We start from the raw sequence: 22,294 nt of genomic DNA on the forward strand, positions 1-22,294 counted from the left end.
TATTTCTAAATAAAAATTATTGGGTTTTAAAGAAAAATATTGAAGTGCATAGGTTAATACTGTAAACAGTGCTGTAGCAAATAGCTACAAAAGTAGGTGGAGGACAACAGCTAAGCAACAACTCGGCACTTCAAACAGTAGTTTTAACTTGATTTAATGATTTCAGCAGTGATGAGATGATATGTCAAAATCTGAAAGATGAAACTTTCACTATTTTTTAAAAAATAAATGTATGGCTGATGTCTGCTTCATTCTAAAAGAAATGGTGGAAATCTAATTTATTTCAAATTAATTTAAGAAAAATCTGAGCAACATGAATTCATATATTGAACACTGTAAGAAAGAATAACAATGTGGCCAGGCAAGAGAAATGAACAATTGTCAATTTTATATCAATTAAGTCAAGGTCAATAATGTGAAAATGTTACCTGCCCAGTCCCAACAGCTCCACAATACACGACATTGGAGCCCATACAGGCGAGCAATTCTTTGGCAGCAGCAAATTCTTCTTCTACTCCTCCCACCATAAACGTGAGGTTCCCAGACCGAGCAGCTCCCACACCTGAATGGTTTGGAGGTAAGGGGACAGAAGTAAGACACATTTCTTCACATACTTAAGCAGACAGTAAAATTAGACTACCCTCCCAGGCCAAATGAAACCATATCCAAGATACTCTAAATCTGCCCTGAAATACCTTAATAATCAAATAGCAAGCAGTATGATCATAAACCAAAAGGGTCAGACAGGTTCATTCATACTCTCATTCTCAGTTTTCAGTTGCTTGGTACAATCTGACATGCCAGATATGGGAATTTGAAGTGTGTGTTTTGTTATTCCTGTGTATCTACTATGCTCCTACGATAACTATTCACAAATAGCAAGAATACAAGAGGTTATCTGTGCCCTGGCCAGCAGGGAGCAGCCAGAGGGGATTCCTTCATTACTCGTCACTGCTGTCTAGGGGGTCTCTACAGAGATCTCACTCTTTCTCTCAGAAACTAGTAAGCATTTCAGAGGGCAAGATTCTTTTGTAAGGTAAAGGCTAATTTATACTGGTTATGTACATTTTACAATAATATTTGGTTTTTCTTTTTTCCTCCTGAATATACCTTTGGGGCAATTCACTCCCAGTGATAGGAGCAGAAGAAATAGTTTAGTTTGGCTACTCCTCAGCAGTTTTTAACAATTTTTTTTTCACATGTTCACTGATTAAAATGGTTGAAGAAACAACTTCTACTTTAGCCAGAAAACATGGCCTACCTAGTCTGGTCCAAAAAAGGGGTGGAGGTTAGATTTCACTCATCTAGAAACTTACTAACTATAAAATGAAACTGAGCATTATTATTATTGTTATTGTTATTATTATTTTATTAAAGAAACCTTAATTCATAATTTTCAAGTTAGGTTTTATTGATCAAAACAAGGAAAGTATGTGGAATTAGTGAAATTTTTGCCTTTATACCTTATTTTATAGTGCAGCTAGGAATAAAGAAACTGTAATTACTTGAACTATATGAAACCTGGTCATTCGAATAGATAGTTGTATGCAATGCTCTACTTTTGAATTTCAATGAAATATTTTTTTTATATATAAAAAGCCCAAGTGGAGAGGTCATTCTCTCCATTTTTCACTCAAATTGTGAACATTTTACTATTGCCAAGTCAAGTGGCCGTTCTATTTTACAGTACATGCTATTTTTAACTACTTATTAAAAGCCAAAAATAAGTCAGCATTATGTTAGTTAAACAAACTTGGAAGAAGGAATGCCTTCCTTATAAAAGCCTAAAATGCTCACACATATGGCTAAGTTACATTATTTCACATTTTCAGCCACATTTGGAGTTATGGATGAAAATCACAATTATAACAAATGCTTTTAGTTGAATTGAATATTCTGGCAACTCTGAAGTTTAAGTAACTATTGTGTTGCTAGTCCCTAATTTATTATACTAAGACTGTAGGTCATTAATGTTTTACAATGATTTTGCTCAATTTGTATAGTCATTTTTATTGAAACCACATGAGCATCCTTACTCCTAACCTGGTTAATCTGACCTAGAGAATTAAGTAGATTATTTAAGTCAAAGTTTACAAACAAATCCAGCACTATCCATCATAGATCCATAGCTTTATATCTAGATTACAGATTGCTAAATAGCTTCAGAAAGTCATTTATTAAAGGAAAATTAATGCTGACAATGGTTTTCAGCTGGTTAATCTTTTGACAGGTATACTTTCTCACTTGTTCAAACACATATTTCAAAAAGAAGAAATAAGTTACTAAAGCATGAGAAGTCCACAACAGAAGAAAAATCATCTTTTATTTCAGAGGGCTGTGGTATTTCCATTCTTGCCTCCTCTAAGTGTGATGGTATAATTACTTCCAACTTTATCATAACCCAAGAGTAAGAGTCTGACTAAATTAGGTAACTCTAAAATTCTGGAGTTCCTTGGGACCAAATCTTATCTTTCCATAGGTATTCCCCTAACTGTATGACACTAGCAAGTCTAGTTCCCTTTGGAAAGGTAAAATTATGACTTAAGTTCTTGCAAAATAAATGTAATCACTTCACGTTTAGAAAATAACATTAGAAAGCTAAAACTCTAAATCTGTGGAAGACATCTTAGAGACGGCACATGTTATAGATTTTGACGTCTATCAATAACAAGTAAATTTAATACACTGCATGCCATTTGAATTTAAGTCCACTTTCCAAACTAGGGAAACATGGATTATATACTCAGGCAAATGCTAGAAGATTAGTAGAATATTTATTTTACTGTATGTATTAGCAATTATATATACAATTTGGTTTTATATACAACCAAACTTAATCCTGTGCTTTATCCTACTACAGTTATTTACTACCCCTTATTAAATCTACGAGTTTCTTACCTGATTCCTCTGTTATAAGCTAACGGAGATCACCTGATTTAGGTGAGGTGCAACCTGCTGGCTGTTTTATAAATAAGTTATTTAACTTTTTTAAGTCTCCTACCTAAAATGGGAAGAGCATCATGGAGTGGTTGTAAATATATAAACATAAACCTTAAAATATAAAATGCTTTTTAAATGTAAATCCTTACTGCTATATAACTTGAGTTTGCAGAATGGGAGTTTAAATCTTTACCTACATAAAGGCAAATAGGTCCTTTCTTACTGTTTATCTAACCAATTGTCTTCTCTAGCATAATTTTAGCCTCTCTAGATACATATTAGCTGGCTTGGGCTGAACCTATAAACAATGGAAGCAGGCTGGCCCTGGGTTAAGGAACACTAAAATGGTCTATGGGTAGTAATGCTAAGATTACCCTGAAGACATTTTTTAAAGCCTTTCAATGGCCACACAGTGTGTGACAAAGAGACAAGAATGCTGCATTTGTTTGGTCTTATTCACTCAAAACAATTTACCAACTACGAACTAGATTCTCTGCTATACCCTGGAATCGTAGCTGAGTAACATTTGCCCCATTTTAAGAAGTTGCACACTTGTGATCCAGTCACTCCTCTCCTTCATCCATCACTACCAACCTGTACTGAGCCATCACCCTTTCTTGCCTGGATTACTACTATAGCCTCCTACTTGGTCTCCCTTCTGTTCTTGCGTCCATAGTCTATTCTCTATACAGCAACTAGAAGAATCTTTTTCAAATAGAAAACTAGGTTGTGTTTCTTTTCAATTCTCAAGCTTCAAAAAGCTCCCCATCATTCTCCCTATAAAATCCAAAGTCCTACACGTTTCCCTTGGGCATCCCTATCTCTTGCCATTTTCTCTTCATTGCTTACTGCCTTCCAGCCACCCTGGCCTCCTGGCTGTTCCTGTAACAGGTCAATTATGTTCCCAGTTCAAAGTCTGAAGCTTGTTGTTTTTTCTGCCTGGAATGTCCTTTAGATATTCATGATTTGTTTCCTTTGCTTCACTCAAATTTCTTCTGAAAAATTCACCTGTTCTGAGAAGCCATCCCTGATCATCTAGCAATATAAAATGACAGCCCACCACTCTCTGGGAGGCCATTGCTGCTTTGGCTTGCTTACCTCACATGTACAGTAACTGGTACATAAGATAAACTTAGTAAATGCAAACTTGTTTAAAAAGAGAAAGAAAACTACTATATTATTGAAAAAAAATTAACTCAGAAAGAGAGAGAGAGAGACTGAAGCTGCAAGGCAGGGAAGAGCAAGCATATCACACAGGAACAGTGTGTCCACACAAGATACCAAGGGTTACAAAGTGCCTGTCATTCCAGCAAGCCATTAAGTGCTCCTTGCCCTAAGTTCTTCCATCTATAAAATGAGATGATTAGACAAGATAATCACTGGGTTAGTTTAAAGCTTTTGAAATTTCTATGGTAATTTGGGGTTTTCAGGTTCATAGACATCTGCTTTCTCAAATTTATCACAGCAATATGTAAAACATTTCATCTTCTACAAGTGATATAGCAAATGTTCCAAATTAGCAAGATTTAGAAAATGAATTTTCTCAGGTAGCTACATTCATTAAAACTAACAAGCCTAAGGACTGTGTTGCATTAATGTTTTCTCTAATACTTTCCTGTGGTATCTTCTAAATGTTTCTCCCCTTGACCCTACAATCAGAAAAACTTAATTCATTTGTAGAATCAAATGAAAGGCAAATGTTCAAACCATTCATAATGGGTGGCTCACTACCCTGCCTTTAAAGAGGCAGACACTGACCATTTCTCTAACAGTCAGCTTAAATTTCAATCAAATATGTATAGGCATGTGAAAACATTTTAAGAATAGGGTGTTCTAAATCCATCTGCAAACTGTTCAGAGCAGTTTAAATAATACAATACTGGGCAAATAATTTCCAAGCTTTATATATTGACTGAGTGTTCCCTGTTACCTAAATATACACAACACCCTATACCTCTCTTCACAACAGATTTATTAGCACAAAACAATCAGAAAACTGAAAGTCAGAAGAACAAATACAAAAACTAAACCAACAGACCACAAAATAAATTTTAAATATGGATCTGAGTATCTGAGAAATTCTAGCAAACTATTTGGAAAAAGGAAATGCAGTCTTAGGAAAAATGTAACTTTTCCTTAAATTGAGTTATAGGATTCTAAAAATTCTCATTTGGAACTTTATACAGGAACGAATAAATGAGGTATGGGGTAAAAGGATTCACCAGAGACAGAGTGGGGAGCAGAACAGGCAGATGTACTGAAACACACTGTGGAGGGGAGCAATGGGTCACCTCCCTGGCAGGGGATCAAACTCCTGCACAATGGCTGCAGAGAACTTCATAGTGCAACGTCATAACCTCTTGTACCACCAGGGAGGGCCCTGATTTCTGATTTTTTTTTAAATACTTCTCTCATCAGTAAACACTAACTGCTTCTCTGGTTTTCTCATCTAATCCTTACAACAAAAACGCCTTGCGGGCCCTCCCTGGTGGCGCAGCGGGTTAAAGCACAGCACTGAGAATCTAAAAGCCGCTTCCGCATGAGTTCGATTCCCGCCTGCCCCGGAGGAGACCACATGGCGTGGCAGACCTCTCCTGACCCGCCCGCTGCTCCCCTCAGCAGTGTACTTCGTCGATCTGCCTGTTCTGTTCCCCACTCTGTCTCTGGTGAAGCCTCTCACCGCCCCTGAGCCTCTGGCCTGTACCCCAGTTCTGTATGCATAAATAAATAAATCTTTAAAAAAAAAAAAACGCCTTGCTATGCAACCTTCCATTTCTTAATTAGGCTGTTCTCTCATATGCAATTCTCTTCCCTTCCACACTTTTTCCTTCAAGACTCAACTTATGTCAACTCTGAGAAGCACTTCATGGCCATCATCCCCTTTCTCTATTCTTATAACATTCCTGGTGCTATCTCTAACAAAGCACTTATAACACTCTAATCAATTTTTCTGGTGTCTTATGAGCAAGAGGTGTTTGAATCTTAGCACCTAGCATATATATATAGCATGTCTGATAAATGTTCATTGTCTTTTTTTAGGAGGTAGACAGAGGAGAAATCAATGGTTAATAAAATGACCAAGAATACTAATTAAGACTAAGTAAGTCAATGTTTTCTAGCTTATTCAAAAAAAGCTCACTTTGAAGAGGCACGATTCTATACATTTGGTAATGGCATTTTCACTTAATGCTTCATAACCATGCAGAATGTAAACGCACATTCATGGAGTCATTATTATTAAGTGTTTAAAAAAAAAGAAGAGGAACAGGTAATTTAAGGAACCTGAAGTAAAGTCCCAGTTCGAGGTCATACCACCCAAAAAAGTTTTAACACCTCTCAACATGGGCTTCTTCCGAAATGATGATGAAAACACTTGCCATACCTACTTTGAAGCTTAAATGAAAGAATACACTGCAAAAATATCTACAAAGTTATTACACAAGAGTCATTTAAAAAAAGTTCAACAAATAAACCTCAAGTCAAAATCTTTTGCCTACTTTTAGCAACAAGCACACATTGAAATTTTAAGATACTAAAAAGCAGAACCAATAGTTACAATGGAAATACTATGATCCATGTTGTAACTAAAAATAGCCATTCATGAGTCACAAATAAGGAGATCATTTTCAATTCTATGGCTACTGGAAAGAATCATTCCAATTCACAGAGGGACTAGATTGTACCTTCAAAAAGTACCATCAAATTATATTCGTCTTTAATACTGTAAAAACCTTGCCTCTGAAGCACTCTCATTGATATATAGCAAAATGTAGTAAATCACTTCATTTACCCAATTTACTCAAAAGAACTTAAATGTTTTAACCAGTCTGCCATCAAAAGAGATCAAGAAGAGGACCAATGGGACTTCGGCTGCAATGTGAGCCGTCTTTAAAATGCAATTGTTCTAATCATTTTCTACAGATGCAGCCTCACAAGGGGCTGCTGTCACAGGGACCATTTACGACTTGTTATGGTGTCTCTATTGTTTACCAACTACATTCACTGAAAAAGGCGACAGCTGGGATAGAAAGCTGCTACTCCACGAACAATATAATCCCGTGAAAGTAATCAACAAATTTAAGGGTGTTAATTAACTTTACACTTTATCATGTTCAATTAGTTGTCCTTTCTAGAAGAGATTGCCGTGCACAATCAGTTTAGAGCGTGCCATGTTTGATTTGTAAGTGATCACTGTTTCTGTTTCAGAGTCCATGTCAGATGTTCTCTTGGGTTTTGGTGACACAGATGAATGGCTCTGCACATGTTAGGAGGTGATCTGGTTTAACATAAGCCAGCATAACATAACCCCTTGTTAACACTACTTCTGGCATTATCTGAGCTGGAAACAGAAAAGCAAAAACATTCACAGCACTATTCTGGAGTCAGATAAACAAAGTTTAGTTAGTTTTTCCTGAAATAAACACAGACACAAATACATGGAGAAATAAGCAATTTTTCATCATTATTTTTCAAAGTAAGACTTGTCTTTCAGGGGCATGTTTGGGATCATTTCCTCCCAGCAAGATCTCGGAAGCTCTGCTGTGTTATGCACAAAGCACCACTGTATCCTCAAGACTTTACATAACGCAGATCGCCTTGTCCATGGCAGTTGAACAAATGCTGGGGCTGTGTTGTTAAGTACTAGCTGGTGTTAAATTCCAGAATGTGGCTTTTAAATACAGAAGCTGTATTTCATAAATGTGGGAAATCTGCAGGGAAGTATATTAATCTATGAATGCAATGTGCCTTTTTTCTTACATTTAATGCACCTATTCCTGGTTGCTAATAGGACAAGGATAAGCTCATGATGGAGTAACAATATATTCAGTATTGCATTTTAATGAAAGTCACTGCAGTTCCTTTGACTTGCTCAAAATACTTCATAAGTCATTGATGTGAACAAAACCTGAAACTGAGGTTTGGCTAGAGTGTCTGTCTTTAAGAGAACAAAAACAAGGGGCATACATCTATCTCTTCAAACACAATACAACTTGCAAAGAATTTTGAAATATCTTCATACAGTGATACCTGTTTCTCCAGACTAGCTGTTTCCTGAAGAATACGAATTAAACACATATAAATAAACTACAGCTGGTTACCGCATATCCAAGGACAAAACCAAACTTCTTTCAAATAGGAAAGTTAACTCTGAAAGCTAATAATGTCCTAAGTTAAATATTAAAGAAGGAAATTATAGGTTATATCTGAAACAGCTGAAACCACAATACGCAGGAGCAGAAAACATTAGTTTTCTGCAGAAGATCTGCAGGGAGAAGGGAAGCGGTCGATAGATCCTTAAATTGGAAGCAATAGCCGTTCTTCTATCCCAAGTTGGCAGCTGCTACATTTGCAGACCTGGTTCATTATTTACCCATAATGACCATCAAGCTGCAGTCAAAGTCAGATCACAACAACTGTCAGCAGCTCTTTTAATTAGCCTTGTTTGAATTCAGATAAATATCACAATAGACCTGCTTATGCTGAAAGAGCAACAGAATGTTCCACTTGGAGCTGGCTGGCTTAAGGAGGGCCAGTGCGGCACAGAAGCCGTCAGACAGAAATGCAGAGTGGGTTTTTAATGGGTGGGGTAACTCAGACAATGAAATGTTTGCTTTCATTTTGAAAATCACTTTAAAAAACAATTCCCTGACACTCACCCCAGATTAAGATGGTGCACAATGCTGAATTGCAATGAAGTGTTAGGCTTCTGAAAGCTAAATAACTAGAACACAAGGAGAAAGTTAACTTGTCTTTGGAGATGCACCTTTTAAATTACGTCTTGCCACCATTTCTGATGCTGCAGAACATAGAGAACATGAGGATCAATAAGCCAGTTGCATGAGGATCAAGGACATTGCTATTTACACACAGTTTGGACCCCACTTGCTATTTCCTTATTAAGTAGGAAAACATTCCTCCAGGAAGTATAAAAAGAAGTGTTCAACTTTAAGTATTAAAACCTGTGGAATAATTTTTTCCCCCAATATGCTGGCAGACCAAACGTGATAAAGACAACTACTGAATGCTAACAATATGAGTGGTGAGACCTCTTCATCTGGTTTCATGAGAATGGATCACAGGAGAAAGGCTGTTTTTCTTGCCCCATTTTTTTTATAAGTAAAGAATAAGTTATTTACATATCCCTCTCAGAAACTGACCTTCCTCCTTACTCCTCAGTACAACCTACATCCTGACTACAAACAGCTGGTAACCATAACTTGCTCAGTTGCCAAGTACAAAAAAGCAGAGTCAACTTATCAATTCCAAGCCTAGATTTTGTCTCAGCATAGATGACTCATAACTGATTCTGTAAGAATACCAAAGAAAACCTCACATACATTAGGATGGCTACTATAAAACAAAACAGAAAATACACAAGGAATGGTGGGAATGTGAGAAATCAGAATCTTTATGTATGATTGGTAGGAATGAAAAAACATATGGCGGTTCCTAAAGAAATTAACAGTAGAATTACCATATGACCCAGCAATTCCACTCCTAGGCATATATTCAAAAGAACTGAGAACAGGGTCCCAAACACCGACAATTGTAGATCCATGTTTATAACCTATAGGTGGAAGCGACCCAGTGTCCGTAAATACATGAATGGATAAACAAAATGTGATGTTTATATACAAGAGAATATAATCTAGCCTCTATATGGAAGGAACTTCTATTACATGTTAAATGTGGGTGAACCATGAATATATTATGCTGAGTGAAATAAGCTGGTCACAAAAAGATAAATGTATGGTTCCACATACAGTACACCCAGAGCAGTCAGATTCAGAGACAAAAAGAATAGTGATCACTAGGGTCTGAGAGAGAAGGGAATAGGGACTTTCTGTTTAATGAATGTAGAGTTGTCTTGATCTTAAAAATCATTTGGTGTTAATGATTACTCCGTATACTCCATGCTTTACTCCTTAGATTCATGTTTCTTCTAACTTAAATGTATTACTTAATAATTCCTCAGATTTGGTTATTTTGCTGTCTTTTTCATTTGTGTAGAATTTCAGTTTTTAGGCTTAATGTGAATGGAAAGCTTTTGTTTGTCCCCACCTGTCCTCACACCCCTTCCAATCCTTGTATATTCACTTCTCCATGTATATAAGTCTACAATTGTCTCCTTTAACCTGACCGGCCCCAGTTGGAACTAGTTCACATTCTGATGGAGTGCTGGGGGTGCTGCTCTGTGGTATGTTAGGGACATCACAGATTCAATTATGGAGCCACCAGTGGGTTTGGTTAGTTCTTGGTCTTACTACTGTTAACTGTCTTCCTTTGTCCTGGGTTCAAAACTTGCTAAAAACTTTAGCCTCAGGCAACAGTTTGCAGGAGCTTTTAGCTTGCTGCCTTTGTACTAGGAGACTGGAGCCGGTTCCCATTACTCACCTGGAGAACTTTTTGACCCAGAAACAGAATTACAGCCAATGCTGTAGTTTTCGACACAGAGCTTGGCTGGCAATAGCTTTAGTGCATCAAGTGACCCTCTACTTGTGGGCCCTGGGAAATGTATCTTATCTTGGAGAATAAATGTGTCTTACTGGTTTTCTCTTATGTTCTATTATTTTATCCTATTATTTTGATTCATTCAGAACAGTTACTTCAAAAAGTGAGTTTACTACCTTGACAAAACACATTTTCTCCACTGTTCTTTTTCTTTCCATTCCCAGCTACTGTGAGAATTGTGGCTCTCTCACTTAGATGATCATAAGTTAGCAATTCCTTCCTATCTATACTCCCTTGGATCCAAATCTCACCAATGCCATAGCACTAAGCACCATTAATCTTCTTTGCCTCCATGAAATCTCTAAGTATCTCCATCATACTTCAGGAAAAGGTTTCCTACTACAGCATGCAAAATTATTCAAAGTTTGATCTACTTCACCTTTCTAGATAAATTTCTTGGCCCCTGCCATCCAGCTCTGACACTCTAGTCAAACCAGTAGAGTCCTTCTTTGCCCTACATACAAAAGATGAATTTCATCTTTCTTGTCTTACAACACTCATGCTCCTCCCCTTCCTATGGTAGGCTGTATCCACAATCACTCCATGTTCCAGCATTCCCCTCAAGCTCTGCCTAGTTAGCAAAAATTGGCTTAATCTTCAAAGTTCAGCTCAAGTATCATTTCTAAACCCCATCCCATAACATCCCCAAAAAGCTGTTTCCACTTTTTAGCTACTGTGAATACTGCTGCTATGATGCTATTAGTACTTAGTAAGCCTGCTTGTGTATCTTCGACACAGTCACTCAAATTCCTGTTATCAATCATCACATTCTTAATAAGAGTTGTTTACTTGTTTTCTTCCTCTAAACCATGAACTCCCTGCATAAGTCACTTTATAAATTAATAGTAAGAATTTTCCAGTAAAAAAAGTTTGGGGGTCCTCCCTGGTGGTGCAGTGGTATAAGCACAGCACTAAGAAGCTAAAACCACTTCAGCATGAGTTCAATCCCCACCCCAGAGGTGACCCACATAGTGCGACAGACCTCTCCTGACCTGCCCACTGCTCCCCTCAGCAATGTACTTCATCAGACGGCCTGTTCTGCTCCCAACTCTGTCTCTGGTGAATCCTTCACCACCCCTACCTCTGGCCTGTACCCCAGTTCTGTATGTATAAATAATTATCCTGTTATTTTTATTCATTCAGAACAGTTACTTCAAAAAATGAGTTTACTACCTTGCCCAAACATTTTTAAATCCTTAAAAAAAAAAAGTTTAGAATTAGTCTTAAAATGTAGAAAGCAATGACTCAGAGAAATAACAGCATATTTTATTAATTTTTTCCTTGGGTTATCAACAACAACAAAAGGTGAAAGAAGTCATGGAAATCTGCATGACACAATTTATAAACTGCTCTTGAGTTCCAAACACTGTAATGTGTGAAAGAAAGCCACCGTAACACTTCAAAAGAGGGGGAAAAAAATCAAAGGCTAATCCTAGGATTAAAAAAAATATCGATGACAAAAAAACAAACAAACAAAAAATTACCACTGGATTAAAATCAATCTCTCTCTCCCTCTGTGAATACTGCTGCTATAATGCTATTAGCATTGTTGTACAAAGATCATTTCTAGACCCTGCTTTCAATTACTGTGCATAAGTACCCACAAAGAACATTGCTGGGTCACATTGGCAATTCTTAAATGTTTTGAAGGCCTGCCATAACATTTTCTGTGGAAGCTGCACCATTTTACATTCTTATCAGCAATGCACAAGAGTTCTGGTTTCTACACACATCACCCATCTTGTTTTGTGGTTATTTTCCTTTTATCATAATAGTCATCCTAATTATATTCAGTGTGGGTTCTTATACCTTCATATTTCTTTCAAAATTTTCATTCCCTTTTTCCCAAAAGGTCTCCTCTAGCTGAATCCAGTTTAATATTTATTTTTTCTTAATGTCAAGGTCAAAATATTTTTTTTCTTACATGACTTCTTCGACAACAAAATATGAATTTTTTAGAAACAGGTTCATTAGAAATTTTAAGTATATAAAAGGTTTCAACTGAACTTTTTACTGATATCTAACATGCATTGTGGTTAGAATTTACTGTATAAAAGATAAATATTCTTTGGTATTGGAGACTTATTTCAATGACCCACTGTCTGGTCAGTTTTTAATGATGTTTATATATGTCATGAGAAATACAAGAAAATTTCTTTCAGTTGCTGTGGGTATGAGGTTCCCCAGATATCCTCCTGATCAAGTTTGTTAATTGTGTTACTTAAAGATATCTCCTTATCTGATGAACAGCTATATACCAGAGACATTTTGTGGGGGTGGAGTGGGGAATGGGATCAAAAACAGCGGGGGGAGGGAAACGCACTGGACTATGGTGTTGGCACATGGGTGATTTGGTGATGGGGAGCCCAAGGGGGATTGCAAATGAGATGAGTAAATGCGCAAAATGATGTAAAAATAAACCATTTTATATATATATATATATATATATATATATATATATATATATATGATATCTTTTTTTGATGTTTCCTCATACACTTCTTAGGAGAGGTACACTGAGATGTTGCACTATAATGATGGGCATTTATCAATACCAACTAATGATTTCTTTTGCTTTGTACATTTTTCAGGTTATTTAATTAGGTGTAGTACATACAGGTTTAAACTGCCATATCTTCTTGGGTAAATCTTTTATCAATAGTAATGATCCCTTTTTGTCTTTAACAAAGTTCTGTAATCTTAAAAACTGTTCAATCGAACTAACTCATTTATTAGATAGTAGTTAAAGCTTTTTTTTTTGAAGTGGGGGAAGAACTGCCTGGCTTACCAAAAAGATTTTTGTACCTACACACTTGGGGAGAGGGGGAAGGTGAACTTATAACAGATTCAGTGAGACTTTTATTTGTTGAGGGTAAATTCTTTCAGCTTTTTCCCTGAAAATGTCTATATTTAGTCATCTTTTTTATTTTGAAATTTACATATGATAAAATTAAGTTGTGTGTGTGCAGTCTATGCATGCATTCATGTAACCACCATCTTCAATCAGGACACAGAATAGGTTTCTCGCCCCCCCCCCCAAAATTCCTCTTACTGATCTTTGGTAGTCAAACCCTCTGCCCATTCCCCAAATCTCAGAACTACTCATCTGTTGTCTGTCCAAATAGTTTAGCCTTTCCAGAAAGTCATGTAAATGTAATCCCATAGCATGTGACCTTTTCATACTTTTCTTTCACTCACTATAATGTGGTTGCAGTTTAACCACTTGTTGTGTGCATCAGTAGTACGTTCATGACTATGCTGAGCAGTATGGACATCCCACAGTTTGTCATCCACTGAAGGATTTTTAAGTTGTTTATAGTTTTGGTGGGTCATGAATCAATACTTTTGTTCATTTTTCCAGAGTAAATTCTTACAAATGTTAATAGCTGGGTCATAAAGATAAGCATGTTTAGATGAAGCTGCCAAACTATTTTCCAAAGTGGCTTAGTCTTAAGCATTCTCACTAAAAACATATGCTAATTTCAGCTGCTCAGTAACTTCACAAACATCTATTGTCATGTGTTTTTTTTTTTTTTTAAATCATGGAGCTGTTCTTGTGTAGCTATCTTATCATGGTTTAACCTGAATGCTGCTATGGTTTTTGATGTTGAACAACTTTCCATGTGCTTACTGCCACCTATATATCTTCTCTAGCGACTTGTCTATTCAAATATCATCCATTTCTTAATTGTGTTGTTTTATGGTTGGTTATTGAGAAACATTTATAATAAATATACATGTCTTTGGCTGGATATGTGATATGCAGTACTTTGTAGCTTGTCTTTGCAGTTTATTACTATCTTTTTAACAAAGCCATTTCAAAATTGTTGTAGTCTGATTTATCAATATTTTCTTTTAGAAACTGTAATTTTTATGCCTCTGTAAAGAATTATTTCCTAACCATAGGTCACAGGGATTCCAAAATTCACAGGGCTTCTGAATCAAGGTTGGGAGATTTGCAGTGAAGATAGGAGGCCAGTTCAGGAAACTCACTGGATGAGATTTTATACTTTAGGTCCTCTTTCCCTGCTACCATTTTCCCTTTCTGAGTCCTCAATTAGCCACCCCATGAATTGTGATGAAGGTTTTCATTTACAAGGGGAGAAAAGGCTTGGTGGTTTTACTACATCCTAACCAGGACTAGAACCTAGCAATCATTCTCAAAAAAAAAAAGTTCTGCTGGATGCAAATTCTCAGTTGACAAGTTATCAGTTAGTACTTTGACAATACTATTTCGCCACCTCTGGATTCCACTGCTGCTCTTAAGAAATCTGCTACTTACACAAAAGTCTACGTATTATATAAATCTGCGTGTATATTTACCTACTTTTTTTTCTTTAAAGATTTATTTATTTATTCGTACAGAACTGGGGTATAGGCCAGAGATGCAGTGGGTGAGAGGATTCACCAGAGACAGAGTGGGGAGCAGAACAGGCAGATCTAGGAAGTACACAGCTGAGGGGAACAGTGGGCGGGCCAGGAGAGGTCTGTCTCGCCATGTGGATCTCCCGTGAGGCAGGCTGGGATCGAACTCATGCAGAAGTGGCTTAAGCTTCTTTGTGCTGTGTTTTAACCCACTGCGCCACCAGGGAGGGCCTTACCTACTGTTTTTCAGAATAGACAACACTCTACCACAAAAAGCAAATTTTAGAATAGGTAACACTCTACCACAAAAAGCAAATCAGTGATGATCTAGATTTGGTGAAGGCAGTAACTACAAAGAGACATGAAAGAACTTTCCAGGATGATAGAAAAATCTATATTTAATTGCCATGATTTTACATGACTATATATAGTTGTCTAAACATATGAATCCCTAAAATTAAAATAGGTGAATTACATTGTGCATAAATTATACTTTAATAATGCTGAGATATGGTGGGGGGGTTATCAGTTTGTTGTTCTTTTATAGGTGATCTGTCTTTTCTTTCCAGCTATTTAAAACTATTTCTCTATCATTGATAATTTACATGTTCTTAATAAGGTTTTTTTTTTTAACCTCTGTTTGTTATATACTGGGCTTCCTATTCTGTGATTTATATCAATTCTGGAAAATTCTGCTATTACTACCTTACCAGTTCCCCCACTCCATCTGGAACTCTACGCAGAGGCATGTTTGACTTTTAGTCACATGTCCATGCCTTTTAACCTTTCTTTTATATTTTCCACCTCCGTGTCCTTATATATACTACATTATTAGTTCTATAGACCTCTCTTCCTATTTACAAATTATTCTTTAACTCCTATAATCCACTTAATTCATCTATTGACTTTTAAATTTTAATGATTTTCCCCAAAAGCTGATTAGTCTTTCTGCTATTCTCTTGCTCCTTGCTCACTTACTTTCAGTTCCATCTTTCATTTCTTTAAATGTTTTATATATAATCATTATACATCCTATTTTGGGAACCTCAATATCTATAGCTCTTAGGGATTAAATTTACATATTCCTATTGACTCTGGCTATGGTGACTTAAGTGTCTGGAATGTGTGTGAGAGTGTGTGTATGTGTATGAGAGAGAGAGCTCACATATATTTTGCTTATTACTTGCAAATTTGGAGAGTCTTAGGTTGAAGATGATTTTCTCCAAAGAGAATTTTTATTTTGTGAATGATAGGCCCTACCAGTCCTACCAGCACAGAAGTCCTTAAATGGATGCTGGATCTTTTTCTAGTGGGTGAGTTACTAAAATTTAAACTCTAAACCCATAAGATCATAACTACTGCTACAAAGACTAATCTTTTTTATTTTCCAATCCCTGACCAGCATAGATGAATATAATACCCCCTAGTTAGTTCCCTATAGCAGGTAAATTTTCCACAGACCATTCTTTTCTCTGAGTAATGGTCTGTGGGTATTCTGGTTTTTAGAGGGGAGATAAAGATCATCTTCCTCACTTTCTGTGAACAAGGACTAATTAACTCTCCAAGTCCTCTAAACATTGTCCAATGAATCTTTAACCAATAAGTTTAATCCCCAAAGTAGTGGTTCTGAGAATCAGTCTTTGCTTCTAGTCAAGCAGAGCTTCTAGGTGTTATCAATCTGATTTCAGGTTATTATTCAATTATTTGGTTGTAAAGGGTTTCTCTTATTTTCTGAGAAATATGAAATGCATCTAAACGTATGTTTGTGGTCATTTATCTAAGCACTTGGGTCTTTTATGATAAGAGACTATTTTAACATACCCAATCCACCATACTGCCAGAAGTAGTACATGGCTATGTAAAGAAACAAAACAGATACTTAAGAAGCAAATACTGATGTTCATCTTTTTTTATTTTTTACCAGTATATCTTTAACTATTTTTCTGATAATAAAACAGGTTTCATCTTTACTATTAGCACCTATATACACTAAAACTTTACAATAGAATGTCGCTTTTATGGCATCTACTTTTAAAGTTAAGAAATTTCATCCAACTAGATTATAGCAGTCAATCACGTTTATGGATATTTTTCATGAAAGTAATCTAAAAGAAAACATTAGGTACTTGGAACCTCAAGATCACTTTAATTTTGTTTTTGTCTGTTGTAGACATCTCCTAAAATTATTTACTACATACAAGTCAAGTACTTAGTGAATATCCTCCATATACAAGGCACTGTATATGGATTTATTCAGGGCAGAGAAAAATAACTAAGACCTGACTCTTGATCAAATTAAGTTTTCTGATTTAGACAAGCGTTTTTACGCTGTAACATTTATTTTTTTATTTAAGGAAAATTATTTCTCATAAAAATATAAAGGGTCCAGAATTCAAAGTAGGTAAACATCACTTGTGGGATAAAGCAAATCAAAAGAGAACTTCCACTAAAAAGATCAACTCAATATGGGTCATGAAAAATGATGAAAAGTATTATAAGCTAGTAGGGGATGACTGGGAACAGAGGGAAAAAAGTTCCAGGTAAAATCAGGTGAAAAAAATGAAACATAAAGGTATGAGATCTGTTCAGAAAACAATAAGCAGCTGAATTTAGTATAAAACTCCAAATATACCAATTCTTAATTGATCTTTTTCAAATATGCCATGCCCTTTCCTAATTCAAAATTTCAAAACTATGGCTTCTTGAAATGTCCCCAAATGAATTCCACAATATCTGGTAAACACCTATCAGTTTGTCAGGAAAGCAGCCAGCCTAGAAGTCAAATACCATAAAAGCAAAAAGCCCAAACTATACATCATCAATTTTACTAACTTGCTTATACCTGTATAATAGGAATTATTAATCTGCACTGCAATATATTATCTTTTCCCATGCTCATTTCATTAAATGAAAACAAGGTCAGTATTACTTAGCATAGTTAAATATAGATGGATTATTCTAACAGGAATAGAGGAAGAATAGGAAGAGGGAAAGAAAGAAAACCTATAAAATTACACACAAGCATGGAAGGAACTGTGGCACATAATGAAGAATCACAATCTGTCACTGGCAGAGGAGAAAGAAACGCAGCAGTAGATTCTCAGGCCAGGTACTGTCCAGTAAAGAAGCTGTTAGCCAAATATAGCTGCTGAGCACATGAAATATGCTAGTTTAAACTGAGATGTGCATTACGTGTAAAATACCCACTGGATTTCAAAGACTTAGTAGGACACAAATGATGCAAAATAGTTCACTAATTTATGCACTGATGACATGCTGAAATTAAAATATTTTAGATATACCTCATTTAGTGAACTGTATTATTGTCACCTTTTTTTCTATAACTTTTATTGTGACTGCTAGAAAATTAAAAATGACCTACATGGTTTGCTTTACAATTCTATTAGACAGTGCTGTTAATAGAATTTGAACCTAAAAGATTAGAAAATTTGAAGATGTAACACACAGTAAGATAGGGACAGGAAATCAAAAGGAAGAAGGGACTTTATGGAGGGGAATGAGCTTCACTTAGAAAATAAGTTAAGAGATCTAAATAGACTAAAATGCAGGTCTAGAAAGCAATAAAGTCCTTGGTGAAAAATACAGACTTAGGAAAAATATACAGATATCAGTTAGTTGAAATTTTAGAAGAGCAAGTGCATCCCCACAAAAATTAGTTCTCACAATTTAGAAGGAGGAAGAAGGGGCAGTAGGTGGATTTTACAAGTAGAAAGGCTGGCATCCTGACTGGCATCCCAAGCCAGATCTCTGAAACCATTTCCCACCAAAACATGATATTGGTACTGATATAATTTAGGAATATTCTGACTTGAATATTTTTGAACTCAAAATTTGGAACCTAAATAAACTAGAAAATGTTGTTTCCAAAGAAAAGTGCATTCCAAATTCAAACAGGTAACTCTATAGTTCCATTTATAAAGAAACTGATTTAAAAAAATTATTCAAGTTAGCTTCTATCATAAAAGTATACACATAGGTTTGATGATGCACAACTTTTTAATCATTTCTCCTCCAGAAGAAAATGGTTATTATATTCCTTCCTCTAAGAACATGAAATTTATATACTGTCTATAACCATGGGAAATGGTAATTGGAAAGAGCTAAAAAATACAGTTTAAGTCCAAAAGAACAAAATAATAAAAGACACCTTACCAAATATTTTTATTGGAAATTTTAGCACTTTTAATTTATTTGACAAGAATTCCTAATTTTCAAAGATGTTAAACTGTAGTTAAGAAGAGAACTCTGGTACATAAGCCATAAAAGGCAAGGAGAGAAAGTAAGTGTTCCACAGATAATAGAAGTTCACAAGAAAGGTAAGATGACTTTGCTGAAGACATCACAAGAGGTGGCCTTCATGCTGGGTCTAGTTTGGCAGATGAAAAATGAGGAAGAGGTTAAATTGCTATAAAAGATAAGCATGAACAAGAACCAGAGACTTTTTTTTTAAGACTTACTTATTTATGCATACAAACTGGGGTACAGGTCAGATGTGTGGGAGAGGGTGGTGATGAGAGAATTCACCAGAGACAGAGTGGGGAGCAGAACTAGCAGATGTACTGAAATATACTGCTGAGGGGAGCAGCGGGCGGGTAAGAAGTCTGCCAAGCCATGTGGATCGCCTCCGTGGCCGGGGATCAAACTCGCGCTGCAGTGGCTGCGGATAGCTTTGTAATACTGCGCTTTTAATCCATTGTGCCACCAGGGAGGGCCTGAATCAGAGACTTTAACAAATGAGGTACACCTTAAAAAATAGTAGATGGGGCCTCCTTGGTGGCTCAGCAGGTTAATGCACAGCACTACGAAGCTAAAGAAGCTAAAGCCACTTCAGCATGAGTTCAATCCCTGCCCCAGGAGGTGACCACATGGCATGGCAGAACTCTCCAGACCCGCCCGCTGCTCCCCTCAGCAGTGAACTTCTTCAATCGGCCTGCTCTGCTCTCCACCCTGTCTCTGGTGAAGCCTCTCACTGCCCCTGCACTCTGGCCTGCACCCCAGTTCTGTACCTATAAATAAATCTTAAAAAAAAAAAATAAAAAAGTAGATGGCCCAGTATAGTTAGAAGTTAAGGCATGTGGAAAGAAGTATTAAGAAGCAAGAGTAGTGGGCCTTCCCTGGTGGCACAACAGGTTAAAGAGAAGCACTGAAAAGCTAGCCTCAGCCACTTCAGCACGAGTTCAATCCCTGGCAGGGGAGGGGAGAGTGACCCACTTGGCATAGCAGACTCTGCTGCCTCACCCGCTGCTATCCTCAGCAGTGTAACTTCATCAATCTGCCTGTTCTGAACTCTCTCATTGCCCCAGCACCTCTGGTCTGTATCCCAGTTCTATATGCATAAATAAATAAATCTTTAAAAAAAGAAAAGAAACAAGAGTAGAAAAATAAGTTGGATCCAGATTGTGAAGACCATGAAGGGTGTACTGGGAAGACTGGGCTGGCTTGGGTGAACACATCAACAGTCAACAATGAATCAGCTGTGTGCCTTGCGCAGGCAGGAGGTTGAGCAGTAAGTGGACATAAGCAACAGAAGAGGCCAAGTAGCAGGGACATTAACATCAACAGGAGTAGAGGAAGTCTGAATAACACTGTGCTGATATATCTGCTGAATTAGAATGCACAGGATTGTTTTCAAGAAAAGGAAATGCGTGCACATGTTCGTTTTTTTCCCTTATGGTTAGGTGGCCTCCTCTTGGGCAGCCAGCCTAGAGTTTAAGGAAGAAAACAAACTTTTATCACACAAGTGGGGAAATCTGCCTTTTCCTGAATAGATTCCAGACTGGACAGGCTGCGGAGAGCCATGTGTGCACAGCAGCGAGGACAGCACACTTTCTTGCATGCATACAATCTCTCTGGATGCTCAGCCCAATTTGTATGTTCTGGGATTCTTTCAACATATGCAGTAGAAGTTACATTCTACTACTCACTGAATTGACATTGGAAAGCATGGGAAGAAACATTCAGCCACTGAGCAAACAAAGTGGCCAATTTACATTAAACAGAAAAAGAACCCCAAAAAGGGAAGAAAGAAGTAAGGTAAAGCAGGAGTAGGAACAAGGGAGATGGAAACATGAAGGCTTCAAACAAGGAAAAGAGGGAGGAATGGATAAACCATCATACTTGTGATAACTTAAATATAACTTTCATTTACAATAAAACTTTATCTTTCAAAAGAAGCTTTAGTCCATGAAAGGGGTAAAGGTGGTAACAGAGTTAATTACAGCTCATAATTAGAGATTAAGACTAGATAACAAAGCCCTTGACAATGCACTACTCAAATGGAGGCTCTGCATCTGAAAAATATAATGGTATTAGCATAACCACATATGCAAAGTATATAGAACCACTGCCACAGTTAGCTTGTCATTGAATGATTAAATATGAATTCATAATTAGAAAAATCCACACTGGAATTTATTGGCTTTCCTGACTGTTCTGGTTCATTAAAAGTTGATTACTAAACAGTGACCTCTAGTGGCCTGTAATTTTCTAAAGCTACATAGTTTCTCTTAAAGAATCAGCATAGATTCCAAAAGCCTATTCACCCTAATAAAGATTTCAATTCCAAGATGCTAATATTCTTCTTCCATATAAAGGAAAATACTTCATTTACTTATTTCTCTTCCTTAAAATACATTCTGTGTGACAAATATAACGTGCTAGAAAGCCAAGTGTCTACCCAAGCGTCACACATTAATTAACAAATTATGACTGAACTGTGTGCAACCCTGAGCTGGGTATTTGGGGCATTTTATTAATACTTGGCAAATGACTTTATTCATTCTATCTATCCAATGTGATAATAAATCAACATTAATAATAATATTCATTGCCTATACACAGAGGCCATGCTAAAAATATTTCAAATTTCAAACATATTTGCAGTTTCAGATTCACTGTATATTGAATTATTGACATTTATCTTTAAAAGCAATTGAACAGCAACTGTAAAAAAAAAGAAATCCTAGCTCATTTTCTAATTATTTCTTAAGAGGTTTTATAACAATGACCTGTCCCAAGATATTTACGTCAATAGCACATAATTGAACCTGTAAGCATCACCTACCTCTTAAAAGGCATATATTTTAAAAGTATCCATATGCTTATAATAGTAATTTATATTAAAATTAAACCCATGTAACAAATCTATAAACATATTTGCTTTTATTACAATAAAATCATTACATCATTACAATAAGATTTCAGAAAGATGCACATAATGAAGAAAATACTTTGGGTATGTTATTAAAAGATTTACACACACCCTTCACCCCCCTAAATAAATCAAGGTACTCAACATGGTCCTCTAAAGTAATGGCAATACTGTGTCATACTTAGAGAATTCAATGAAGTCTCCAATAAATTTAAGACGTAAACAAAAGAAACACAAACATCCTCATGGACTATTACTACAAAATGCACGAGTGTGGGGTGCCAGTTGTTTTCAAGATGATTTAAT

At 36.3% G+C, this 22,294-nt stretch overlaps 1 protein-coding gene across 2 annotated transcripts in view; it reads right to left on the reverse strand.

Annotated features, from left to right (window-relative positions):
* Positions 1-22,294, reverse strand: part of HIBADH (3-hydroxyisobutyrate dehydrogenase) — a 91,272-nt gene that overhangs the window by 13,666 nt on the left and 55,312 nt on the right. For both annotated transcript variants that reach the window (XM_012720718.1, XM_004676806.1), the window contains exon 5: positions 429-562. In XM_012720718.1, the coding sequence (XP_012576172.1) occupies positions 429-562 (134 nt within the window). The remainder of the gene's footprint in view (positions 1-428; positions 563-22,294) is intronic.

The sequence above is a fragment of the Condylura cristata genome, unplaced genomic scaffold (assembly GCF_000260355.1).
Source record: "Condylura cristata isolate star-nosed mole 26May11 unplaced genomic scaffold, ConCri1.0 scaffold00005, whole genome shotgun sequence".
Taxonomy (NCBI): Eukaryota; Metazoa; Chordata; class Mammalia; order Eulipotyphla; family Talpidae; genus Condylura; species Condylura cristata.